This window comes from Mustelus asterias, chromosome 9 (assembly GCF_964213995.1).
Source record: "Mustelus asterias chromosome 9, sMusAst1.hap1.1, whole genome shotgun sequence".
In the NCBI taxonomy this organism is placed as follows: domain Eukaryota; kingdom Metazoa; phylum Chordata; class Chondrichthyes; order Carcharhiniformes; family Triakidae; genus Mustelus; species Mustelus asterias.
In genome coordinates this window covers 70,836,906-70,861,087 of record NC_135809.1, presented here as the reverse complement: position 1 = coordinate 70,861,087, position 24,182 = coordinate 70,836,906, and the positions used below count along the sequence as shown (strand labels likewise).

At 43.3% G+C, this 24,182-nt stretch overlaps 1 protein-coding gene and 1 long non-coding RNA gene across 6 annotated transcripts in view; both read right to left on the bottom strand.

Moving 5' to 3' along the window:
- LOC144498743 (uncharacterized) overlaps positions 1–24,182 on the bottom strand; it is a 689,113-nt gene that overhangs the window by 604,218 nt on the left and 60,713 nt on the right. The gene's annotated exons all lie outside the window — the stretch shown is intronic.
- Positions 1–24,182, bottom strand: part of ap2a1 (adaptor related protein complex 2 subunit alpha 1) — a 168,442-nt gene that overhangs the window by 104,017 nt on the left and 40,243 nt on the right. For all 5 annotated transcript variants that reach the window (XM_078220352.1, XM_078220353.1, XM_078220354.1 and 2 more), the window contains exons 7-10: positions 23,311–23,419; positions 15,060–15,210; positions 13,075–13,243; positions 12,493–12,630 (exon numbers count right to left, since the gene is read on the bottom strand). In XM_078220352.1, coding sequence (XP_078076478.1) covers positions 12,493–12,630; positions 13,075–13,243; positions 15,060–15,210; positions 23,311–23,419 — 567 coding nt within the window. The remainder of the gene's footprint in view (positions 1–12,492; positions 12,631–13,074; positions 13,244–15,059; positions 15,211–23,310; positions 23,420–24,182) is intronic.

Genomic DNA, 24,182 nt, shown 5'->3' with positions numbered 1-24,182 from the left:
TGGTCCCCCCGTGCTGACACTATAGTTAAGAGAGCCCACCAACGCCTCTACTTTCTCAGAAGACTAAGGAAATTTGGCATGTCAGCTACGACTCTCGCCAACTTTTACAGATGCACCATAGAAAGCATTCTTTCTGGTTGTATCACAGCTTGGTATGGCTCCTGCTCTGCCCAAGACCGCAAGGAACTACAAAAGGTCGTGAATGTAGCCCAATCCATCACGCAAACCAGCCTCCCCTCCATTGACTCTGTCTACACTTCTCGCTGCCTCGGCAAAGTAGCCAGTATAATTAAGGACGCCACACACCCCAGACATTCTCTCTTTCACCTTCTTCCGTCGGGAAAATGATACAAAAGTCTGAGGTCACGTACCAACCGACTCAAGATCAGCTTCTTCCCTGCTGCTGTCAGACTTTTAAATGGACTTACCTTGCATTAAGTTGATCTTTCTCTCCACCCTAGCTGTGACTGTAACACTACATTCTGCATTCTCTCGTTTCCTTCTCTATGAGCGGTATGTTTTGTCTGTATAGCGCGCAAGAAATAATACTTTTCACTGTATGTTAATACATGTGACAATAATAAATCAAATCAAATCAAAGAGGACAAATTGTACAATTACCAGACCTCAGAAGCAGGCAGGCCAGTTTACATCTAGCAGTTGAGAGGCAAGTTTGTATCTAACAGTCTGAGAAGCCAGTCCACAATTCACAGCCAGGAGGCTAGGCCCGCATCTAACTCTTAGAGCCAAAGCAGTGCAGAAACCTTTGTGAAGACAGTTTAAATATCTTCACTGGACCAGGAAAAAATGTTTCCCAGACTTAATCCTCAGCCATATTGTGTGGTAACTATAAACTGGATTAGACTTATAGACTTATTTAATTTGGATGTTGTTTGGGGAGAGGGAAGTCTTTAAGGAATTCAGGAATCGTAGATATATTTTGGAACAAGAGGTGATTTCTACATAAACTGTGTGTGTGTTTAGTGATTCATATACTTAGTTGCTGAGAGTACTGTTCATGTGTATTTGTCTTTAATTTAAAGTTTTTAATAATTGCACTACAACAGGACGGGTTCTTCTCACTGGGCGTTCGTGACTCCTAACACCATTCCAAGAACAAAATTACACAGCACCAGTAACCGCTGTTACAAGTTGGGACAGCCTCGCGGATAACAGTGTGGTTCATGACAGAAAATTGGGGGCTTGAACCTGGGATCCTAAGAAACTTAATTCCTTGGTTGTAGGAGATTTTTGACTTTTTAAATGCAATGTAAGTGATGACCACGTGGAACTAAGTGTGAATGTGTTATTTTAAGTAAGAAGGCTGCAGAAAAAGGTCAGATGGAGGAAAGAGAAAGTGAGAGAGCTTTCGGATGTGAATGAGAGGAAAGAGTTTAAAAGAGAAATGGAATAAGCTGCAAGGTAAGAAAAAGACAATGACAGACTTCCAATTTCACAAACAAGCAGTAGAAAGCGAAATGTTAGAGCAGATGGCAGAGGAAGGTGGTTCTAGATGGGAAACTAGTGCAGAGATGTTCAGATATGTACAAGTTCCCCCAGAATTTGAGGAAAGCAGTGCAGAAACATTTTTTTGCGCTTTTCAGAAAATAGCTAAACAGATGAAATGACCACAAGACTCCTCTTATAGACTACACTTGGAGGTAGGAATAGTGGAGTTTACCTGCCTTTGTCAAAGAAAAGGTTTAGGGACAATGAGACCATGAAGAAAGCTATATTGGGTGCTTATGAGTTGAAACCGGATGCTTACAGACAAAAGTTTTGAGCTGTGAGAAAACAGTCTGGACAGACTTGCAATGAATTCAAATGGTTAAACAAAGTCATTTTGATAGGTGAGCATCAAAACTAGAAGAAACCTATGAAGCCCAAAGCGAGATAATTATGTTGGAGAAATTTAGATTCATTGCCTAAAATGATTAGAACTCATGTTGAGGAACAGAAAGTTAGAACTGTCAGACAAGCTGCAGAGCTTGCAGATAACTATGAGCTGAGTAATAGACTGAAGCTATTCTTAGACCCACTTTTACATTGGAGAAAGCTAGAAACTGGGAAGGTGTGAGAGAGGTCAGGATTCAAAATAGTTTATTGGAGGGGTGAGAGATATGAAAAAGATTTGATGTTTTCACTGTAATGAACTGCACCACAAGGGATCACTATGCTTGAGATTAAATGGTCAATCAGTTGGAGTTGTCAATCTTAACCAGGGAAAAATTAACTTCGACGCTGGAGACAAGAGATTGGTGCACAAGAGAAAGAGCAGACAAGAGGGACGAAAATGTGTGTACAACTTGTATAGGAGCAGAGTGACCAGCAGGTGGCAAATGTATTTAAGGATTGTGTGTGCAAAGGAAAAGTATTTCAATGTGGACAGGATAAAATTGTAAAAAATATTAAAATTTTACAAGATACAGGCAAAAACCAATCCCTAATGTTGTGGGATTAAGATATTTGTTGTCCAGAAGGGACATTGAAGGAAAAAGGTCTGGTAAGCAGCATTCACGGGAAAATGAAAGAAATGCCTTCAGTAAAAATAAGCTTAAAGAGTAGCTTGAAGATGGGGGATGTTGCAGTCGGCATGGTAGAAAATTTGCCCATTGCAGATATTCAATTCATTCTAGGGAATGATATAGCAGGATCACGGATGGTAGTGGTGCCTACTGTAGTCGAACAACCAATAGAGAATCTAGCCATAAAGAAATTACAAACAGACCAGCCTTGTTTTTTTCTGGATTGTGTAGCGATGTGACCAAATGCCAAGACAAAAGGGGGAGGAGTTGCGAGCCCAGGACAAAGCCAGTGAGATCAAGTTCTCTGTTATGATTTTTAACAAGCTAAATATGAGCGAGACGCACATCAAGAACGAGATTGTGTTCAATTCAAAGTGGTTAATTAAATTGCAGCAGAGTCACTCAAAACTATAACAACTCTATCAGACAGCTTACTCAGCAATGGAAGTTCAATGCATTCCCGAGTGTCACCATATACAGGAGAAAACACTAATGAGAAAATGGAGACCACCACATGTTAGCACAGAGGACAAATGGGCAGTAGTATACTAAATACCTTCAGAGTATAGGATTCTGAGGATAGCCCACAGCATTCCATTCAGGGGACACCTTGGAATAAAGCAAACCCAAGACAAAATCCAAACACAGTTTTATTGGCCTGGATAATGCAAGGATAATGCGCCTTTTGGCACCTCTGTCAAGTAATAGGGAAACCGCAAATGGTAATCAGGTCAGCATCTCTTATCCCTATCCCAGCATTTGAACAGCCTTTTATGGGAGTCCTAATTGAGAACACAAAATATTTGCTAACTATCATGGATATACCCACCCAATTCCCTGAAGCCATGCTCTTTAAGAACCATTACCCCTAGGAAAGTAGTAGAGGCTTAACAAAGGATAACAAAGGTCAAATTTTGTCAACACCATTTTAAAAGATCATGAATAGCCTGGAGATCAAACAGTATCATCCAAAGTCCAAAGGAGCACGAGAACGGTAGCATGAGATGGTTTGAAAACCATACAAGAGCTTATAGCCAAGACTATCTTCAAGACTGGGACAAAGGGATTCCATTTTTATTGTTTGCGATTAGGGATGCACCAAATGAATACTAAAGCTAGTCCTTTCAAATTGGTCTACAGGCATGAGGTCAGAGGGTCATTGAAATTAATTGTGAAAAGTTAGTAACAAGAAGTTTGAGACTTTTTTAATTCGGATGAAGTTTGGGAAGAGAGAAGCTCAGCGATCGTAGATATATTTTGGAGTCGTTTCCACATAAACTGTTTGCGTGTTTAGTGATTCATAGACTTAATTGTCTTGGATAGAGTACTATAATCCTGTTTCTGAGTATCTGTATTTTCTTTAATTTAATAAATAGTCTTTAATCATTGTTATACAACAACAGAACTCATTCTTCTCACTGGGGCTTCACGTGACTCCTCACACAATTCCAAAAAAAACTATACACCACCACGAACCAGTGTTTCACAGTGTCTTAAAAATGTTAGGATCAATACAGGTTTCATTCGGGGATCTGAATTGCCCAGTATTAACATCAGCTAGGATCAGAACACAAGTTATATACTTTGAGATGAAAAACAGAAATGTAGAGTATTACTGAAATAGCAAGAGACTGGGAAGTGCTGATGTCCAAAGGGCCTTTGTGTCCTTGTTCATGAGTAACTGAGAGCTAACATTCAGGTGCAACAAGCAATTAGGAAGGTAAATGGTATAAATATAAAATACTGCAGATGCTGGAATCTGAAACAAAAACAGTAAAATGCTGGGAAGTCTCAGCATCTGTGGTAACTGGTATGTTGGCCTTTAATGTAAGAGGATTTGAGTTCATGAATAAAGATAGCTTGCTGCTATTGTATAGAGCCTTGGTGAGACCACACCTGGAGCATGTATATAGTTTTTGTCTCCTTCAATAAAGAAGGATACACTGGCTATAGAGGAAGCAGTAAATCTTAGGGACAGACCAGTTAGCGCTAAGATGAGATGGAATTACTTCACTCAGAAGGGTTGTGAATCTTTGGAATTCTCTACCTCAGGGGGCTGTGGAGGCTCAATCATGGAGTATGTTTAAGACAGAGAATGATAGATTTCTACACATTAAAGACCATATCAAGGGATATGGTGAACATGTGGCAAAATGGCATTGAGGTAGAGGATTAGCCACCATCTACTTGACTGGTGGGGCAGGCGTGAGGGAACAAATTATTTACTCTTGCTCCTATTTCCTATGTAGCCCAAGATTCCACATGCTTTTCTAACTGCTCGCTCAATATGTCCTGCCACCTTCAAAGATCAATGCACATGCACCCCTCGGTCCCTCTGTTCTTGCATACTTTTTAGAATTGTCCCATTAAATCTGTACTGCCTCTCCCTATTGATTCAGCTGAAATATATCACATCACACTTCTCTGCCACTTGTCTGCCCACTCTGCTAACCTTTAGTACTGCCCAACAATCTCACTTCATGCACATATTCCTCTTTTCTACTTCTATAGATTGGCGCCCACCCGCTTGACAACTTTGTTTAAACCCTCCCCAACCACACGAGTGAACCGCCCCATGAGGAACATAGAACATAGAACACTACAGCGCAGTACAGGCCCTTCGGTCCTCGATGTTGCGCCAACCACGACACGAAGGTTGGTGGGGTTGTGGATAGTCTGGAGGGATGTCAGAAGTTATAGAGGGACATAGATAGGATGCAAGACTGGGCGGAGAAGTGGCAGATGGACTTCAACCCAGATAAATGCGTAGTGGTCCATTTTGGCAGGTCAAATGGGATGAAGGAGTACAATATAAAGGGAAAGACTCTTAGTACTGTCGAGGATCAGAAGGACCTTGGGGTCCGGGTCCATAGGACTCAAAATCGACCCCGCAGGTGGAGGAGGTGGTTAAGGCGGCGTATGGTGTGCTGGCCTTTATCAATCGAGGGATTGAGTTTAGGAGTCCGGGGATAATGATGCAGCTATATAAGACCCTCGTCAGACCCCACTTGGAATACTGTGCTCAGTTCTGCTAGCCTCATTACAGGAAGGATGTGGAAAAGATTGAAAGGGTGCAGAGGAGATTTACAAGGATGTTGCCTGGATTGAGTGGCATGCCTTATGAGGATAGGCTGAGGGAGCTCGGTCTTTTCTCCTTGGAGAGACGTAGGATGAGAGGAGACCTAATAGAGGTATATAAGATGTTGAGAGGCATAGATCGGGTGGACTCTCAGAGGCTTTTTCCCAGGGTGGAAATGGCTGCTATGAGAGGACACAGGTTTAAGGTGCTGGGGGGTAGGTACAAAGAACAACAAACAAAGAACAAAGAACAGTACAGCACAGGAAACAGTACAGCCCTCCAAGCCTGTGCCGCTCCTTGGTCCAACTAGACCAATTGTTTGTATCCCTCCATTCCCAGGCTGCTCATGTGACTATCCAGGTAAGTCTTAAACGATGTCAGCGTGCCTGCCTCCACCACCCTACTTGGCAGCCCATTCCAGGCCCCCACCACCCTCTGTGTAAAGAACATCCCTCTAATATCTGAGTTATACTTCGCCCCTCTCACCTTGAGCCCGTGACCCCTCGCGAACGTCACTTCTGATCTGGGAAAAAGCTTCCCACCGTTCACCCGATCTATCCCCTTCATAATCTTGTACACCTCTATTAGATCTCCCCTCATTCTCCATCTTTCCAGGGAGAACAACCCCAATTTACCCAATCTCTCCTCATAGCTAAGACCCTCCATACCAGGCAACATCCTGGTAAACCTTCTCTGCACTCTCTCTAACGCCTCCACGTCCTTCTGGTAGTGCGGCGACCAGAACTGGACGCAGTACTCCAAATGTGGCCTAACCAGTTCTATACAGCTGCATCATCAGGCTCCAGCTTTTATACTCTATACCCCGTCCTATAAAGGCAAGCATACCATATGCCTTCTTCACCACCTTCTCCACCTGTGTTGCCACCTTCAAGGATTTGTGGACTTGCACACCTAGGTCCCTCTGTGTTTCTATACTCCTGATGACTCTGCCATTTATTGTATAACTCCTCCCTACATTATTTCTTCCAAAATGCATCACTTCGCATTTATCCGGATTAAACTCCATCTGCCACCTCTCCGCCCAATTTTCCAGCCTATCTATATCCTGCTGTATTGCCCGACAATGCTCTTCGCTATCCGCAAGTCCAGCCATCTTCGTGTCATCCGCAAACTTGCTGATTACCCCAGTTACACCTTCTTCCAAATCATTTATATATATCACAAATAGCAGAGGTCCCAGTACAGAGCCCTGCGGAACACCACTGGTCACAGACCTCCAGCCGGAAAAAGACCCTTCGACCACTACCCTCTGTCTCCTATGGCCAAGCCAGTTCTCCACCCATCTAGCCACTTCTCCTTGTATCCCATGAGCCTTAACCTTCTTAACCAACCTGCCATGTGGGACTTTGTCAAATGCCTTACTGAAATCCATATAGACGACATCCACGGCCCTTCCTTCATCAACCGTTTTTGTCACTTCCTCAAAAAACTCCACCAAATTTGTAAGGCACGACCTCCCTCTTACAAAACCATGCTGTCTGTCACTAATGAAATTGTTCCGTTCTAAATGCACATACATCCTGTCTCTAAGAATCCTCTCCAACAACTTCCCTACCACGGACGTCAAGCTCACCGACCTATAATTTCCTGGGTTATCCCTGCTACCCTTCTTAAACAACGGGACCACATTCGCTATCCTCCAATCCTCAGGGACCTCACCCGTGTCCAAAGAAGTGACAAAGATTTCCGTCAGAGGCCCAGCAATTTCATCTCTCGTTTCCCTGAGCAGTCGAGGATAGATGCCATCAGGCCCTGGGGCTTTGTCAGTTTTAATGAACCTAAAAAACCTAACACTTCCTCTCTTGTGATGGAGATTTTCTCTAACGGGTCAACACCTCCCTCCGAGACACTCCCGGTTAACACGCCCCTCTCCTTCGTGAATACCGATGCAAAGTATTCATTTAGGATCTCCCCTATTCCCTTGGGTTCTAAGCACAATTCCCCTCCTTTGTCCCTGAGAGGTCCGATTTTCTCCCTGACAACTCTTTTGTTCCTAACGTATGAATAGAATGCCTTAGGATTCTCCTTAATCCTGCCTGCCAAGAACATCTCGTGACCTCTTTTTGCCCTTCTAACTCCCCGTTTGAGTTCTTTCCTACTCTCTCTGTATTCCTCCAGAGCTCCATCTGTTTTCTGTTGCCTGGACTTAACGTACGCCTCCCTTTTCATTTTAATCAGATCCTCAATTTCCCTGGTTATCCACGGCTCTCGAATCCTACCTTTCCTATCTTTCCTTTTTACAGGCACATGCCTATCCTGCAGCCTTATCAATAGTTCCTTAAAAGACTCCCACATGCCAGACGCGGACTTACCCTCGAACATCCTCTCCCAATCAACATCCACCAATTCCTGCCTAATCCGGCTATAGTTAGCCTTCCCCCAATTTAGCACCCTGCCCGTAGGACAGTACAGGGGAAATGTTCGGGGGAAGTTTTTCACTCAGAGGGTGGTGGGCGAGTGGAATTGGCTGCCGTCAGTGGTGGTGGAGGCAAACTCAATAGGGTCTTTTAAGAGACTCCTGGATGAGTACATGGGACTTAATAGGATGGAGGGTTATAGGTAGGCCTAAAAGGTAGGGATATGTTCGGCACAACTTGTGGGGCCGAAGGGCCTGTTTTGTGCTGTAGTTTTCTATGTTTCTTCTATGTTTCTAACCAGTGGAACCAATCTAAAGCCCCTCTAATCTACACTATTCCAATATCATCCATATGTTTATCCAATAACCATTTGAATGCTCTTAATGTTGACGAGTCCACTACTGCTGCAGGCAGGGCATTCCACGCCCTTACTACTCTCTGAGTAAAGAACCTACCTCTAACATCTGTCCTATATCTCTCACCCCTCAATTTAAAGCTATGTCCCCTCGTGCTAGCCATCACCATCTGAGGAAAAAGGCTCTCACTATCCACCCTATCTAATCCTCTGATCATCTTGTATACCTCTATTAAGTCACCTCTTAACCTTCTTCTCTCTAACAAAAACAACCTCAAGCCCCTCAGCCTTTCCTCATACGATTTTCCCACCATACCAGGCAACATCCTGGTAAATCTCCTCTGCACCCTTTCCAACACTTCCACATCTTTCCTATAATGCGGCGACCAGAACTGTACGCAATACTCCAAATGCAGCTGCACCAGAGTTTTGTACAGTTGCAGCATGACCTCCTGGCTCCGAAACTCAATCCCTCTACCAATAAAAGCTAACACACCGTACGTCTTCTTAACAACCCTATCAACCTGAGTGCCAACTTTCAGGGATCTATACACATGGACACCCAGATCCCTCTGTTCATCCACACTACCAAGTATCTTACCATTAGCCCAGTGCTCTGTATTCCTGTTACTCCTTCCAAAGTGAATCACCTCACACTTTTCCGCATTAAACTCCATTTGCCACCTCTCAGCCCAGCTCTGCAGCTTATCTATGTCCCTCTGTAACCTGCCACTTCCCTCTGCACTGTCTACAACTCCACCGACTTTCATGTCATCCGCAAATTTACTAATCCATCCTTCCACGCCCTCATCCAGGTCATTAATAAAAATGACAAACAGCAGTGGCCCCAAAACAGATCCTTGCGGTACACCACTAGTAACTGAACTCCAGGATGAATATTTCCCATCAACCACCACCCTCTATTTTCTTACAGCTAGCCAATTCCTGATCTAAACCACTAAATCACCCTCAATCCCATATGTCCCTATTTTCTGCAAAAGCTTACCATGGGGAACCTTATCAAACGCTTTGCTGAAATCCATATACACATCAACCGCTTTACCCTCATCCACCTCTTTGGTCACCTTCTCAAAGAACTCAATAAGGTTTGTGAGGCATGACCTACCCTTCACAAAACCGTGCTGACTATCCCTAATCAAATTATTCCTTTCTAGGTGATTATAAATCCTATCTCTTATAATCCTTTCCAATACTTTGCCCACAACAGAAGTAAGGCTCACCGGTCTATAATTACCAGGGTTGTCCCTACTCCCCTTCTTGAACAAGGGGACAACATTTGCTATCCTCCCGTCTTCTGGCACTGTTCCTGTAGACAATGATGACACAAAGATCAAAGCCAAAGGCTGTGCAATCTCCTCTCTAGCCTCCCAGAGAATCCTAGGATAAATCCCATCCGGCCCAGGGGACTTATCTATTTTTACCCTTTCCAGAATTGCTAACACCTCCTCCTTATGAACATTAATCCCATCCAGTCCAACAGCCTGCATCTCAGTACTCCCCTCGACAACACTGTTCCTCTCCAGTGTGAATACCGACTAAAAATATTCATTTAGTGCCTCTCCTACCTCTTCAGACTCCACGCACAACTTCCCACTACTGTCCTTGACTGGCCTTAATCTTACCCTAGTCATTCTTTTACTCCTGACATACCTATAGAAAGCTTTGGGGTTTTCCTTGATCCTACCTGCCAAAGACTTCTCATGTCCCCTCCTGGCTCTTCTTAACTCTTTCTTTAGGTCCTTCCTGGCTAACTTGTAACTCTCAAGTGCCCTAACTGATCCTTCATGTCTCATCTTAACATAAGTCTCCTTCTTCCTCTTCACAAGTGATTCAACCTCCTTAGTAAACCACGGTTCCCTCACACGTCTGCTTCCTCCCTGCCTGACAGGTACATATTTATCAAGGACGCGTAGTAGCTGTTCCTTGAACAAGTTCCACATTACAATTGTGCCCATCCCCTGCAGTTTCCTCCCCCAACCTATGCCAGCTAAATCTCGCCTAATCGCATCATAATTTCCTTTCCCCCAGCTATAACTCTTGCCCTTTGGTATATACCTATCCTTTTCCATAGCTAAGGTAAACGTAATCGAATTGTGGTCGCTGTCACCAAAGTGCTCACCTACCTCCAAATGTAACACCTGGCCTGGTTCATTACCCAGTACCAAATCCAATGTGGCCTCGCCTCTTGTTGGTCTATCTACGTACTGCGTCAGGAAGCCTTCCTGCACACATTGGACAAAAACCGACCCCTCTAAAGTACTCGAACTATAGCTTTTCCAGTCAATATTTGTAAAGTTAAAGTCCCCCAGTACAACTACCCTGTTACTTTCGCTCCTATCCAGAATCATCTTTGCAATCTTTTCCTCTACATCTCTGGAACTTTTCGGAGGTCTATAAAAAACTCCCAACAGGGTGACCTCTCCTTTCCTGTTTCTAACCTCAGCCCAAACTACCTCAGTAGACGAGTCCTCATCAAATGTCCTTTCTGCCACCGTAATACTGTCCTTGACTAACAATGCCACACCTCCCCCTCTTTTACCACCTTCCCTGCACTTACTGAAACATCTAAACCCCGGAATGAGGACGTTGGTTCTAATCCTGAAGTGCAAGCCATTCTTTATTGAATAGATAATAAAAGCAGAAAATGTTGGAACTCAGCAGGTTTGGCAACATCTATGGAGAAAGAAACATTTCAATTCATAGGACCAGTCTTCACCTATGAACAGATGCCTTTCGTCCCAGAATTGGTCCCAATGTCTTAAAAATCTGAAGTCCTCCCTAATGCACCATGCTTCAGGCTACCCATTGATCGTCCCTATCATCCTATTTCTACTCTGGCTCGTGCCTGGCACTGGGAGTAGTCCAGAGATTACTACCCCCAGGGTCCTACTTTTTAACCTTCTCCCAAGTTTCTGAAAATCTGACCTCAGGACCTCCCCCCTCTATAACGTTGGTATCAATGTGTACCACACAGTTCCTGGTTCACTCCCATACCCCTATTCTGCATTCTCTCATGATGCAACACACTATGTGGGACCTTCAATAATAGTTATAGAAATGCTTTCTGTCTCCCTAACTATAGGATCTCCTAAAACAACTACATTTCTATGTTTTTCTGATCCCACCAATATAGTCCCTTGCTCATTGCTGCCATGGTCTGGGATGCACTCCTTCTGGGTACAGTCATTCCCAGCAGACTCCAATACCGAGAGTGGCTTCTTCTGGATGGCCATCCACCTACTCTCCTGACCTCTCACTAGCTGTGGAGTGACCCTGGAATGTACAATCCAGGAAACGTTCACCCTCACTGATGTTTCATCGTGAGTTCAGCTGTCCCTGAAACTTAGAAATCCTACACGTGGTCACCCGGACAAATTAAATATCCTGAAGAGCCCATATAGCACAGGAATCACAAATAACAGGACTCAGAAACCCATCCATGATGTCAACAAAAACTCCCAGATAGTATCCTGTTTGAACTGTTTTATTGAATACCTGTAGAGCTGCTCTGTGTTTATGCACTTACTAATTAATTTACTGCTTCCTCAGTCCCATTCTTCAGTTTACCCACACCCATTTAAAATTGTCTTTTCAAATATTTATTTTACTTCGCTTTCAACAGCGTTTGTGGATTCTGCTTCCACCACTATTTTAGGTCAAGCAGTCCACCTTGTTACCCATCTGACTTGTCAGATACAGGGACTGCATCATACTATTTACCCACCTGCCCTGTCACTCATGACTGCTATATCAAACCTGGTTATCCACTTGTCCGATCACCTACAGTTAAAGGGTGGAATTTTCTAGCCACCCTTGTGCCGAAAACTGAAAATTCCGCCTGAGGTCAACGGATCTTCCCATGGTCCACCCTCGCCCGCTACGATTCTCGTGGCAGGCAGAGCGGGAAAATTCGCCCCAACATATCTGACCTGCTTATCCACTTGTCCTGTCACCCATGGGCGCTGTATCAAATCTGATTCTTCACCTACCCTGTTACCCTTGAGTGCTTGGACTTGGAGTTAATAAAAAATAGAAGCAAGTAACATCCCAAACCAACTTCTGTTACCAGCAGTAAGGAAGGGAAACGTACTAATAGATACAGGGTATCATCATTCAAACATAAGGAGGACTCACAATTTCTTCTCGAATGGAATAATCAGCATTTTCCAGATAATTCAGCATCTCTGCCACAATCTGCTGGGCATTGCTCCAGTCACACATTCCATATAAGAGATCCACTGCTCTTTGTCGCACACTCACATCCCTCTCAGTCTGCCAGACAAATAGCAAAAAGGAGATTAACTAAAGGAGCGTCACAATTCTGATACTCAGTAAAAAATTAAAGTCAAAGTCTGTGCAAGGGCCACATTGCAGAGCTATAGTGGGAGCTGCTTCCTGCAGAAGGGCAGGCAGGGGCAGAGGGCACTGCCAGAACGTGTGCCTATATAAATGCAGATGCATTGGATAAAAAACTGTTGCGTTGGGTACAGGTTTAACATATAGAGGACCCAAGCCAATGTTGAGTGTGCACGGTTTCCTTCAACACCATAAAGTTGTTAAATACCTCCTTGCCCAAATAGATGGTGCGTTTAATATAACTACACTGTTGGAGTAAAGCCAGGCAAATGCTGGTGTGTGTGTGTGTATGTGTGTCTGTGTGTGTGTCTGTGTCTGTGTGCGCGCGCGCGCGCACGCACGCACAATAAGTGCAGTTACCTGGAGTGCATTGATGACTGTTTCAATGTGCATCTTCACTGCCTCATGAGAGAATTCAGAGCTAGCCAGCAACCACATACTCTCCAGTGCCAGGTATCGCAGGTTGCTCTCACGATGCTGCAGGAACTGCCCCAGTTGATTACAGGCACGTACAAGTAGGTTGGATTCACTATAAAAATAAAAATGTAACACAAAATAATGGGATCACTTATGAAATTGTCAATTGAAAGGGTTAATAATCGCACAAGTTTAAAAATCACATAAGTTGCAAGCTGTATCTCAGTCACACAGGGAAAGCTATGAGAAAACTATGGATCTCGATTAAAATAGACCCAGATAAGAGTCAAGGACCATTCAATTGAACAATGTGTTACTGGAACTTGTGGCTTCTGACTTCAGGACAGGTATCTTCTCATGGTAAAAATGTAAAAAATAAAAATTGCCCAGTTTCCTTTTGGAATTTGGCTTGCACTGCACTTACCACCTACCAGATCATAAGATCCATAAATATGCAAGTATTGGAAACTTATAGGCCCAGATTTCAAGAGAGCTATGCTGTTGGCCCTGGGAAGCAATTGTACAGATGCATTCAGCTCAGGATAATAAAGAAGGAGCTTTACTCTGTATCTAAACCATGCTGGACCTACCTTGGGAATGTTAGATGGGACAATATAGAAGGAGCTTTCCTCTGTATCGAACCCTTTGTTGTATGTTCTGGGTGTGTTTGATAGGGCCAATGTAGAGGGAACTTTATTCTCTACCAATACTTTGAAGGCCTGCCTTCCCAACCTTGCCCCTCGCCTGAGGTGTGGTGTTCCTCAAGTTAAATCAGTCAGCTCTCCCCCTCAAAGGAGAGAACAGCCTATGGTCATCTGGGATTATGGCGACAAAACCTTTTACTGACACAATGTTCTCAATATGGAAAGCAGGCTATTATTACTCACACCACAGGACTCTTCTTGATTCCTGATTCAGGCTCAATCACACTCGAAGTAACAGAATTCTGAACATCAAACTGCTGCAAGATTCCTACATTAGCTTCTGTACACTGTGGTTGAACACATGTTTGTTACTTCAGCAAACGTCGGGTAGCTTAGTGAGTATTGTTTTAATTCATTTAATTATGGGATTAAAAATACAAAATAAGAGCAGTAGACCATAGGGCCTGTCAAACCTGCTCTCCCATTCAATATGATCACAGCTGATCTTGGGCTTTAATTTCACTTTTCCACCTGCTCCCGTATCCCTTAATTTCCTGAGACACCAAAAATCTATCCTCGCCTTTAACATAGCCAATGATGGATTTTGACAACAAGCTAGTAATTTCAGAGTCACCGTTACTGATTCTAACTTCTTCTTCCAAGTTTAATTAAACTAAATTTAAATTACACAGTTGTTGTGATGGGATTTGAACTTGTATCCAGATTACTAGTTCAGGCCTTTCCATTGTTAAAGTCTAATAACATAACCACTATGCAACTACACCCATACCTGAAACCACTGAGTGTCTGCTACATATATTTTCTATATTCTTCCCACATTACAATATGATTCAATTTCAATTTGACGTAAAGTGCTTTGACACGCCAAGTTGCTGATTTACATTACTGACTTGCACTCAGGTACCCCGTTCAAAGTGGCTATATTTGAAAACTAGAATGGACAGTGGACCTGGAATAGGTTGTACAGAATTACAAAATGACTTGAACAAGTGTGTAACTGGGTATAATAAAGGCAGGTAAAGTCTGACACTGTTGAGTCAAGAAACAATGAGGATTCATTCTATTTATAGGTTGGAAGATAATTATACAGTATTAATTGGCAAAAAATAATTAAGGATGAGACTTGCAGGCAACTAACAAGAGATTTTCTGCAGTAGGAAAGCTGTAGTTAAGGGAGGTGTAATAAAGTAGACAGGTGGTCACTTCAAATTTCTCACTCACCATCAGTATAGCTCAGCAATTTCTATCGCATTTTCTACTCACCTGTCATGATGAACGATGAGGCTAATGGCCTCAAACAGGACAGCATTCTTGACATTTGAATGCTGCACTTTCTTTGACTTGGGTGGCTCCTGAGTCTTGTTCAGAATAGTTTCAAGACATTCTGTCAGACGTCCTCGGATAGCAGGATCCTCTGAAAAAAACAGAAAAGGATAGCTGCAAAACTTCCGTTGAAATATTAGGAGAGACTATAAGTTACATTATAAAGTTCCACTATCTCCATAATGTAGAACGTAACCTTCAAGAAAATGTCTAAGTGCCAGGTTTAATTTCTGATTTGTGCGAAATTAGTTCATCCCTGTGATACTGAGCTGCGGGAGTAGAAATATTGGTCATTGATCCTGCTTTCATAAGCCCTGTTGGAAAGGGTGCATGTACATCCTGTATATACGCAATGGTCTTGTATACAAGTCAACCGACATGAGCCAAAAATCCAAACTCAGTACTTACTACCCATTCGCCATTGAAGAGCATTGATAGAATCATAGAACAGTACACCAAAGGAAGCTGTTCAGCTCCTCGTGTCTGCACACGTCAACATATGATGTCAAGGCTACCTCCTTATTGGTGCATGCTGCATTCCCGCCAATTCCATCCTCTAATATGGCAACATGATATCAAAAAGGAATGGCAGATACACAGCCCAGTCCAAATGAAGGTCATTGTGACTGCAAAGAACAGCCAAATAACTGTGCAGCAACTAGAGAATTCAACCTACCAATGAAGAAAGTTAGAGAATGCAGAAGCTTTCTCCACAGCTTAGGCAGATGGCTAAAATAAATGTACAAACAAAGGAAAGCCTAGCATGTGGTCACAGTTGGGAAATCACAAAATACATCAATGAATATTGCCAGAATGGACTCTCAGTTTCAGGTAGATCTATTCAAATCTTTACACTGAAACAAGCAAGAAAATTAGACATTGGGGTAGATTCCAAAGCCAGCCCTGGATGGTGCACCAGATTTATGAAGAGTGTTATGGACAGGAGGGCAGTCAATTTAAAGGATACTAATCTTCCCCTTCGCCATGCATCGGTAAAAAGAAAAGTATTTTAATTTGTTTCCCGCTTTACAAGCGATGGTGTATTTTACAAGCACTCAGTTTTGGCATGATTCAATGTCTATTAATAACAGCAAACTCAAGATTGGATGAACTAAAAACGGGTTAATTTATTGCACACATTCAAACCACGAAAGGAGGGTTGCAACATTGCCGCCACACTCAGACAGTGAAAAAAGGGATTGAGAAAAGAAGGTTCCAGAGTGCAGAGACCACAGAGAAACTAAATATTGTTTCACGAGTTCCAGAGTCCACAATCAAAGTCCAATGAGGTATTCTTTCACAGAAATCTGTGGACTAAAAACTGATGCTGTACAATTCACTCCTCCGATGTGTTGACTTCACAAGGTGAGGCAGGCATGAAGAAATGAATTTGTCTTGTAGGCACTGGCACAGAACTTCCAATAAGAGACAGTGTAGATAGGGGCCAAGTATTCCACCTGGGCAGAGACTGCTGGTTAGAAGGTCCACATCTCCACACCATGGTTAGAAGGTAAACAGTAAACCGAGCTGTGCAGTTCTGCAAGGTAATATTACTTGTTCCACAAGTCAGAGGGCAATGTCACATTACTCCCACCTCCCTACCTCTAACAAAGGATATGTATCCATCATCTGTATTCATAAGACTGTCACATGTCTCAGCCATTAGTAATTGAAAGGAAGGTTGCAAGGTATTTGCTTTAGCAGATTATCCATTTTCTTCTGTCTAGCCTGGGTTATTAAATGCAGGTGGCCTTTGTATAGAACTCATTCAAGTTGGGTTGTACAGTCCACAGAGGATCAATAGTTGCTCCTCAGATATAAAGAGTTGCGATTTTCCTCGAACTGCCAAGTAATTTCTTTAATTCCATAGTCACAGAAAGATACAGTTTCAGCCATTTTAAAGCTCTTTGTTCAGTTGTAAAATTTTAGAAGAAATAGCAATAAGCATTTCTGTATACATAATTAATAAAAATATAAAGTGTGAGGTCTTCGGCCCTCACAAAACAAATTTGCACTGCAACAGAAGGCCAAGATTTCATAGCATCTCCTAGCAGAACTTGTTGACAGGCTTATTGCTTTTCAGCAGTTTACAATCAAACATTAATAAAACAATGAATACAGATTGGCCTGTATTGGGATCATGGATGAGATTCCCAGGAATTGTGACATGGCATCCAGTCAAATGGTAGCAAAGTTAGAGAGTTATTTCAGCAAGGCCTTTGACAAGGTCCCTCATGGGAGGTTAGTTAGGAAGGTTCAGTCGCTGGGTATACATGGGGAGGTAGTAAATTGGATAAGGCACTGGCTCAATGGAAGAAGCCAGAGAGTGGTTGTGGAGGATTGCTTCTCTGAGTGGAGGCCTGTGACTAGTGGTGTGCCGCAGGGATCGGTGTTGGGTCCATTGTTGTTTGTCATCTATATCAATGATCTGGATGATAATGTGGTCAATTGGATCAGCAAGTTTGCTGATGATACAAAGATTGGAGGTGTAGTGGACAGTGAGGAAGGTTTTCAAAGCTTGCAGAGGGATTTGGACCAACTAGAAAAATGGGCTGAAAAATGGCAAATGGAATTTAACACAGACAAGTGTGAGATATTGCACTTTGGAAGGACAAACCAAAGAAGAACGTACAGGGTAAATGGTAGGACTCTGAAGAGTGCAGTTGAACAGAGGGATCTGGGAATACAGGTACAGAGTTCCCTAAAAGTGACGTCACAGGTGGATAGGGTCGTAAAGAGTGCCTTTGGTACATTGGCCTTTATAAATCGGAGTATCGAGTATAAAAGTTAGAGTGTTATGGTAAGGTTATATAAGGCATTGGTGAGGCCAAATTTGGAGTATTGTGTACAGTTTTGGTCACCTAGTTACAGGAAGGATGTAAATAAGATTGAAAGAGTGCAGAGAAGGTTCACAAGGATGTTGCCGGGACTTGAGAAGCTGAGTTACAGAGAGAGATTGAATAGATCGGGACTTTATTCCCTGGAGCGTAGAAGATTGGGGGGAGATTTGATAGAGGTGTATAAGATTTTGATGGGTGTAGATAGAGTGAATGCAAGCAGGCTTTTTCCGCTGAGGCTAGGGGAGAAAAAAACCAGAGGGCATGGGTTAAGGGTGAAAGGAGAAAAGTTTAAAGGGAATATTAGGGGGGGCTTCTTCACGCAGAGAGTGGTGGGAGTGTGGAATGAGCTGCCGGATAAAGTGGTAAATGCGGGGTCATTTTTAACATTTAAGAAAAACTTGGACGGGTTCATGGATGAGAGGGGTGTGGAGGGATATGGTCCAAGTGCAGGTCAGTGGGACTAGGCATAAAATGGTTCGGCACAGACAAGAAGGGCCAAAAGGCCTGTTTCTGAGCTGTAATTTTCTATGGTTCTATGGTTCTAGAACAGGACATGAAGTCATGAAAAGAGTTGATTCACAATTGTGCTGCTGTGCACGTCCAGTGGGACAAAGCTTAAGCCAATGATGACATTCAAGCAAAAAACCCTTCCAAAACAGCAAGTCCCAAAAGGCATAATCACCCACATTCATTTTAAAGGATGGATGGAGGAAGGGGCTTGAAAATATGGCCGATTAAAGTTTGGAATTTCCAACCAGTAAAAAAAAAAGTCTTCTCGTAAAGGATATGTTCACATCACACTTTGCCAATGACTAAATTACAAAACAGTGATATTGCAGTGATTCCTGGTAATCTAACCAGCCTCATTAAACCATTGGATGTCTCTCTAAACAAACCCTTCAAGGATAGCGTGAGAAAAATGTAGAGCGACTGAATGATTGGAGGAGAGAAAACATTCAGTAAGGGAAGCAGCATACTTGCTCCAACGTTAGAAACGCTGTGTGAATGGAGTGTAGTAGCCTGGGATGAAATCAGAACAGAGATTGTCATCAAATCATTCAAGAAATGTGGGCTATCTAATGCACTTGAGGACACAAGAGATAAGTTGTGAATATGGCTGTTGATGACATGGTTGCTGATGAAGATAATCCATATGATGGTGCCAATGAGGAAGCAGATTAGGATATGTTATTCGGTTCTGAAGAAGAGGAGGGTGCTTTTTAAAGATTTGAATACAACCCAGTGCATGCTCTGTTGCTAAGTGGTATTCCTCTCCACGCTATAAAAAAAAAATGAACCAAATTGTATCAATTTGCATATATGGCTTTTCTTTTTACATACAAACATATTAATTAGGAGCAGGAGAAAGCCACTCGGCCATTCAAGCCTGCTTTGCCATTCAATAAGATCACGGTTGATCTGATTTTGACCTCAACTTCACATTCCTGCCTACGAGGAGGGCTAAAAGGGGTTATGAAAAGTCCTTAGCAAACAGGATTAAGGAAAATCCTAAGGCATTTTATACGTATGTAAAGAGCAAAAGGGTAGCCAGCGAAAGGGTTGGTCGACTCAAGGATCGTGGAGGGAATCTATGCATGGAACCAGATGAAATGGGCCAGATACTAAATGAATAGTTTGCCTCAGTATTCACCAAAGAGGATGGATGGATCATTCACTTGATGGATGAGAAGCGTAGGGTACAGTATATAGATATTCTGGCTCATGTCAATATCAAAAAGGTGGTGGTAGTGGGTGTCTTAAAAAGCATTAAAGTAAATAAGCCCCAGGGCCTGATGGGATCTACCCCAGAATACTGAGGGAGGCAAGGGTGGAAATTGCTGGGGCCTTGACAGAAATCTTTGTATCCTCATTGGCTACAGGTGAAGTTCCAGAGGACCGGAGGATAGCCAATGTTGTTCAACTGTTTAAGAAGGGCAGCAGGGATAATGCAGGAAATTATAGGCCGGTTGAGCCTTACGTCAGTGGTCGGGAAATTATTGGAAAAGATTCTTAGGGACAGGATTTACTCACATTTGGAAACAAAAGGACTTATTAGTGATAGACAGCATGGTTTTGTGAAGGGGAGGTCATGCCTCACCAACTTGATTGAGTTTTTTGAGGAAGTAACGAAGGTGATAGATGAGGGAACTTGTCAACTGACAATTCTAACAATTTCTCAGGTACCACTCTGTGGTGATTGTAAATTTGAGCTCTACCCTCCCTTCGAATTCCTGATTTACAGCTATTTTTGGGATGTTACTTATATAGTGAAGGCCGATGCAAAATACCTAGTGAACTCATCCAGAAGATAGAATGCAGGGATATTACTTCCTCTGACTGGGGGATCTCGAACAAGGGGTCACAGTCTCAGGATATGGCGCAGGCGATTTAGGAGTGAGATAAGGAGAAACTTCTTCACTCAGAGGATGCTGAACCTATGGAACTTTCTATCACAGAGGCTGTGGAGGCCAAGTTACTGAATATGTTTAAGAAGGAAATAGCTTCTAGGCTCTAAAGGTGTCAAGGGGTATGGAGAGAGAACAGAATGTGGCACTGAGTGAGAGGATCAGCCATGATCATTTTGAATGGTGCAGCAGGCTCGAAGGACTGAATGGCCTAACAAAGAACAAAGAACAAAGAACAGTACAGCATAGGAAACAGGCCCTTCGGCCCTCCAGGCCTGTGCCGCTCCTTGGTCCAACTAGACCAATCGTTTGTATCCCTCCATTCCCAGGCTGCTCATGTGACTATCCAGGTAAGTCTTAAACGATGTCAGCGTGCCTGCCTCCACCACCCTACTTGGCAGCACATTCCAGGCCCCCACCACCCTCTGTGTAAAAAACATCCCTCTAATATCTGAGTTATACTTCGCCCCTCTCACCTTGAGCCCGTGACCCCTCGTGAACGTCACTTCTGATCTGGGAAAAAGCTTCCCACCGTTCACCCTATCTATCCCCTTCATAATCTTGTACACCTCTATTAGATCTCCCCTCATTCTCCGTCTTTCCAGGGAGAACAACCCCAGTTTACCCAATCTCTCCTCATAGCTAAGACCCTCCATACCAGGCAACATCCTGGTAAACCTTCTCTGCACTCTCTCTAACGCCTCCACATCCTTCTGGTAGTGCGGCGACCAGAACTGGACGCAGTACTCCAAATGTGGCCTAACCAGCGTTCTATACAGCTGCATCATCAGACTCCAGCTTTTATACTCTATACCCCGTCCTATAAAGGCAAGCATACCATATGCCTTCTTCACCACCTTCTCCACCTGTGTTGCCACCTTCAAGGATTTGTGGACTTGCACACCTAGGTCCCTCTGTGTTTCTATACTCCTGATGACTCTGCCATTCATTGTATAACTCCTCCCTACATTATTTCTTCCAAAATGCATCACTTCGCATTTATCCGGATTAAACTCCATCTGCCACCTCTCCGTCCAATTTTCCAGCCTATCTATATCCTGTTGTATTGCCCGACAATGCTTTTCCCTATCCGCAAGTCCAGCCATCTTCGTGTCATCCGCAAACTTACTGATTACACCAGTTACACCTTCTTCCAAATCATTTATATATATCACAAATAGCAGAGGTCCCAGTACAGAGCCCTGCGGAACACCAGTGGTCACAGACCTCCAGCCGGAAAAAGACCCTTCGACCACTACCCTCTGTCTCCTATGGCCAAGCCAGTTCTCCACCCATCTAGCCACTTCTCCTTGTATCCCATGAGCCTTAACCTTCTTAACCAACCTGCCATGTGGGACTTTGTCAAATGCCTTACTGAAATCCATATAGACGACATCCACAGCCCTTCCTTCATCAACCGTTTTTGTCACTTCCTCAAAAAACTCCACCAAATTTTTAAGGCACGACCTCCCTCTTACAAAACCATGCTGTCTGTCACTAATGAAATTGTTCCGTTCTAAATGCACATACATCCTGTCTCTAAGAATCCTCTCCAACAACTTCCCTACCACAGACGTCAAGCTCACCGACCTATAATTTCCTGGGTTATCCCTGCTACCCTTCTTAAACAACGGGACCACATTCGCTACCCTCCAATCCTCAGGGACCTCACCCGTGTCCAAAGAAGCAACAAAGATTTCCATCAGAGGCCCAGCAATTTCATCTCTCGTCTCCCTGAGCAGTCGAGGATAGATGCCATCAGGCCCTGGGGCTTTGTCAGTTTTAATGTTCCCTAAAAAACCTAACACTTCCTCTCTTGTAATGGAGATTTTCTCTAACGGGTCAACACCTCCCTCCGAGACACTCCCGGTTAACACGCCCCTCTCCTTCGTGAATACCGATGCAAAGTATTCATTTAGGATCTCCCCTATTCCCTTGGGTTCTAAGCATAATTCCCCTCCTTTGTCCCTGAGAGGTCCGATTTTCTCCCTGACAACTCTTTTGTTCCTAACGTATGAATAGAATGCCTTAGGATTCTCCTTAATCCTGCCTGCCAAGAACATCTCGTGACCTCTTTTTGCCCTTCTAACTCCCCGTTTGAGTTCTTTCCTACTCTCTCTGTATTCCTCCAGAGCTCCATCTGTTTTCTGTTGCCTGGACTTAACGTACGCCTCCCTTTTCATTTTAATCAGATCCTCAATTTCCCTGGTTATCCACGGCTCTCGAATCCTACCTTTCCTATCTTTCCTTTTTACAGGCACATGCCTATCCTGCAGCCTTATCAATAGTTCCTTAAAAGACTCCCACATGCCAGACGCGGACTTACCCTCGAACATCCTCTCCCAATCAACATCCACCAATTCCTGCCTAATCCGCCTATAGTTAGCCTTCCCCCAATTTAGCACCCTGCCCTTAGGATAGCACTCATCCTTGTCCATTACTATCCTAAAGTTAACAGAGTTGTGGTCACTATTTGCCACATGTTCCCCTACCGAAACTTTGACGACCTGACCGGGCTCATTTCCCAGAACTAGGTCCAGTATAGCCCCCTCTCTAGTCAGGCTATCTACATACTGTTCCAAAGAACCTTCCAGTACGCATTTTACAAATTCCTCCCCGTCCGGACCCCCAGCTCTAAGCACTTTCCAGTCTGTGCCAGAGAAATTAAAGTCCCCCACTACAACAACCCTATTTTTTCTGCACCTATCCAGAATCTCCTGACATATCCTTTCCTCCACTTCCCTACTCCTGCTCCCATTTTTAATGTTCCTATATTTCGATACCATATCCTTACTTTAATCTGTTTTTTCTAGTTTAAACTGGATGATGGCGTTATTTGTGAAAATACTGATTAAAGTTTTACCCAAAGGAGAGGGTGAACGGGGGGGGGGGGGGGGGGGGGGGAGGTGCTGGATGGCACCCCTGGCAGAGGTATAGATGGCTCACCTGGTGGGGGATAGCAGTGCAACAGCTGAAGAAGTTTCACCGAAAGCCAAGGTGCTGGAACAAAGTAATAAGTGTAATCCTGGAGGTCGGCCGAAGTAGATGATACAATCTGAAATACCAAAGAGTAACTGTTCAAATAAAGGCAGTAAGCCCTGTGAAACCTGAGCAAACTAACCAAGATGACGGCCATGAAAATAGTGCAATCCTTTTTTTAAATCTTACATCAAGACAATTTTTTTCATAAAATTTCCACTAAATATTAATTACCATTTATCAATAAATCAAAAATTCTAACCGATCCATTGTCAATAGGACTGGCTTGCCAATATCATAATCATTGCACTTCTGAGAGCTTTACTCAGTGAGATGTCACAGAGCAACATATAAATTCTCATCCTGGTTTTCACAGTAAATGCCATATCGGAGGATCGTCATTGGTCTATGAAAACCCAGCGCCAAACACTGACATGTCACTCTTGGAGTCAGATCAGAATGTCAGATATCACTAGAATACAGAACATTAAGGGTGTGATCGAGTTGAGAAATTGAAGATAAAAGAAGAGTTGATACGAAGAGAGAAAGAGAGAGAATATGTTCTCTAGTGGAAAAGTCCAGAATTAGGTAGGCGATTACAGGGTGATGTCAAGACGAACTGCATCACACAAGGAGTAGGGAAATTGGAGATAGACTTCCTAAAATGCTTTTGAGACTTAGGATAAATTGATGATTTTAACACCTGTGTACCAATATTACAGTGTCCCCACTCGCACGCAGCACAATATTCACACTCGCACGCAGCACAATATTCACACTCCCCCAGTACAATATTCACATTCCCCTCTCGTGTACTTAATTCCAGCACAAAACCAAAT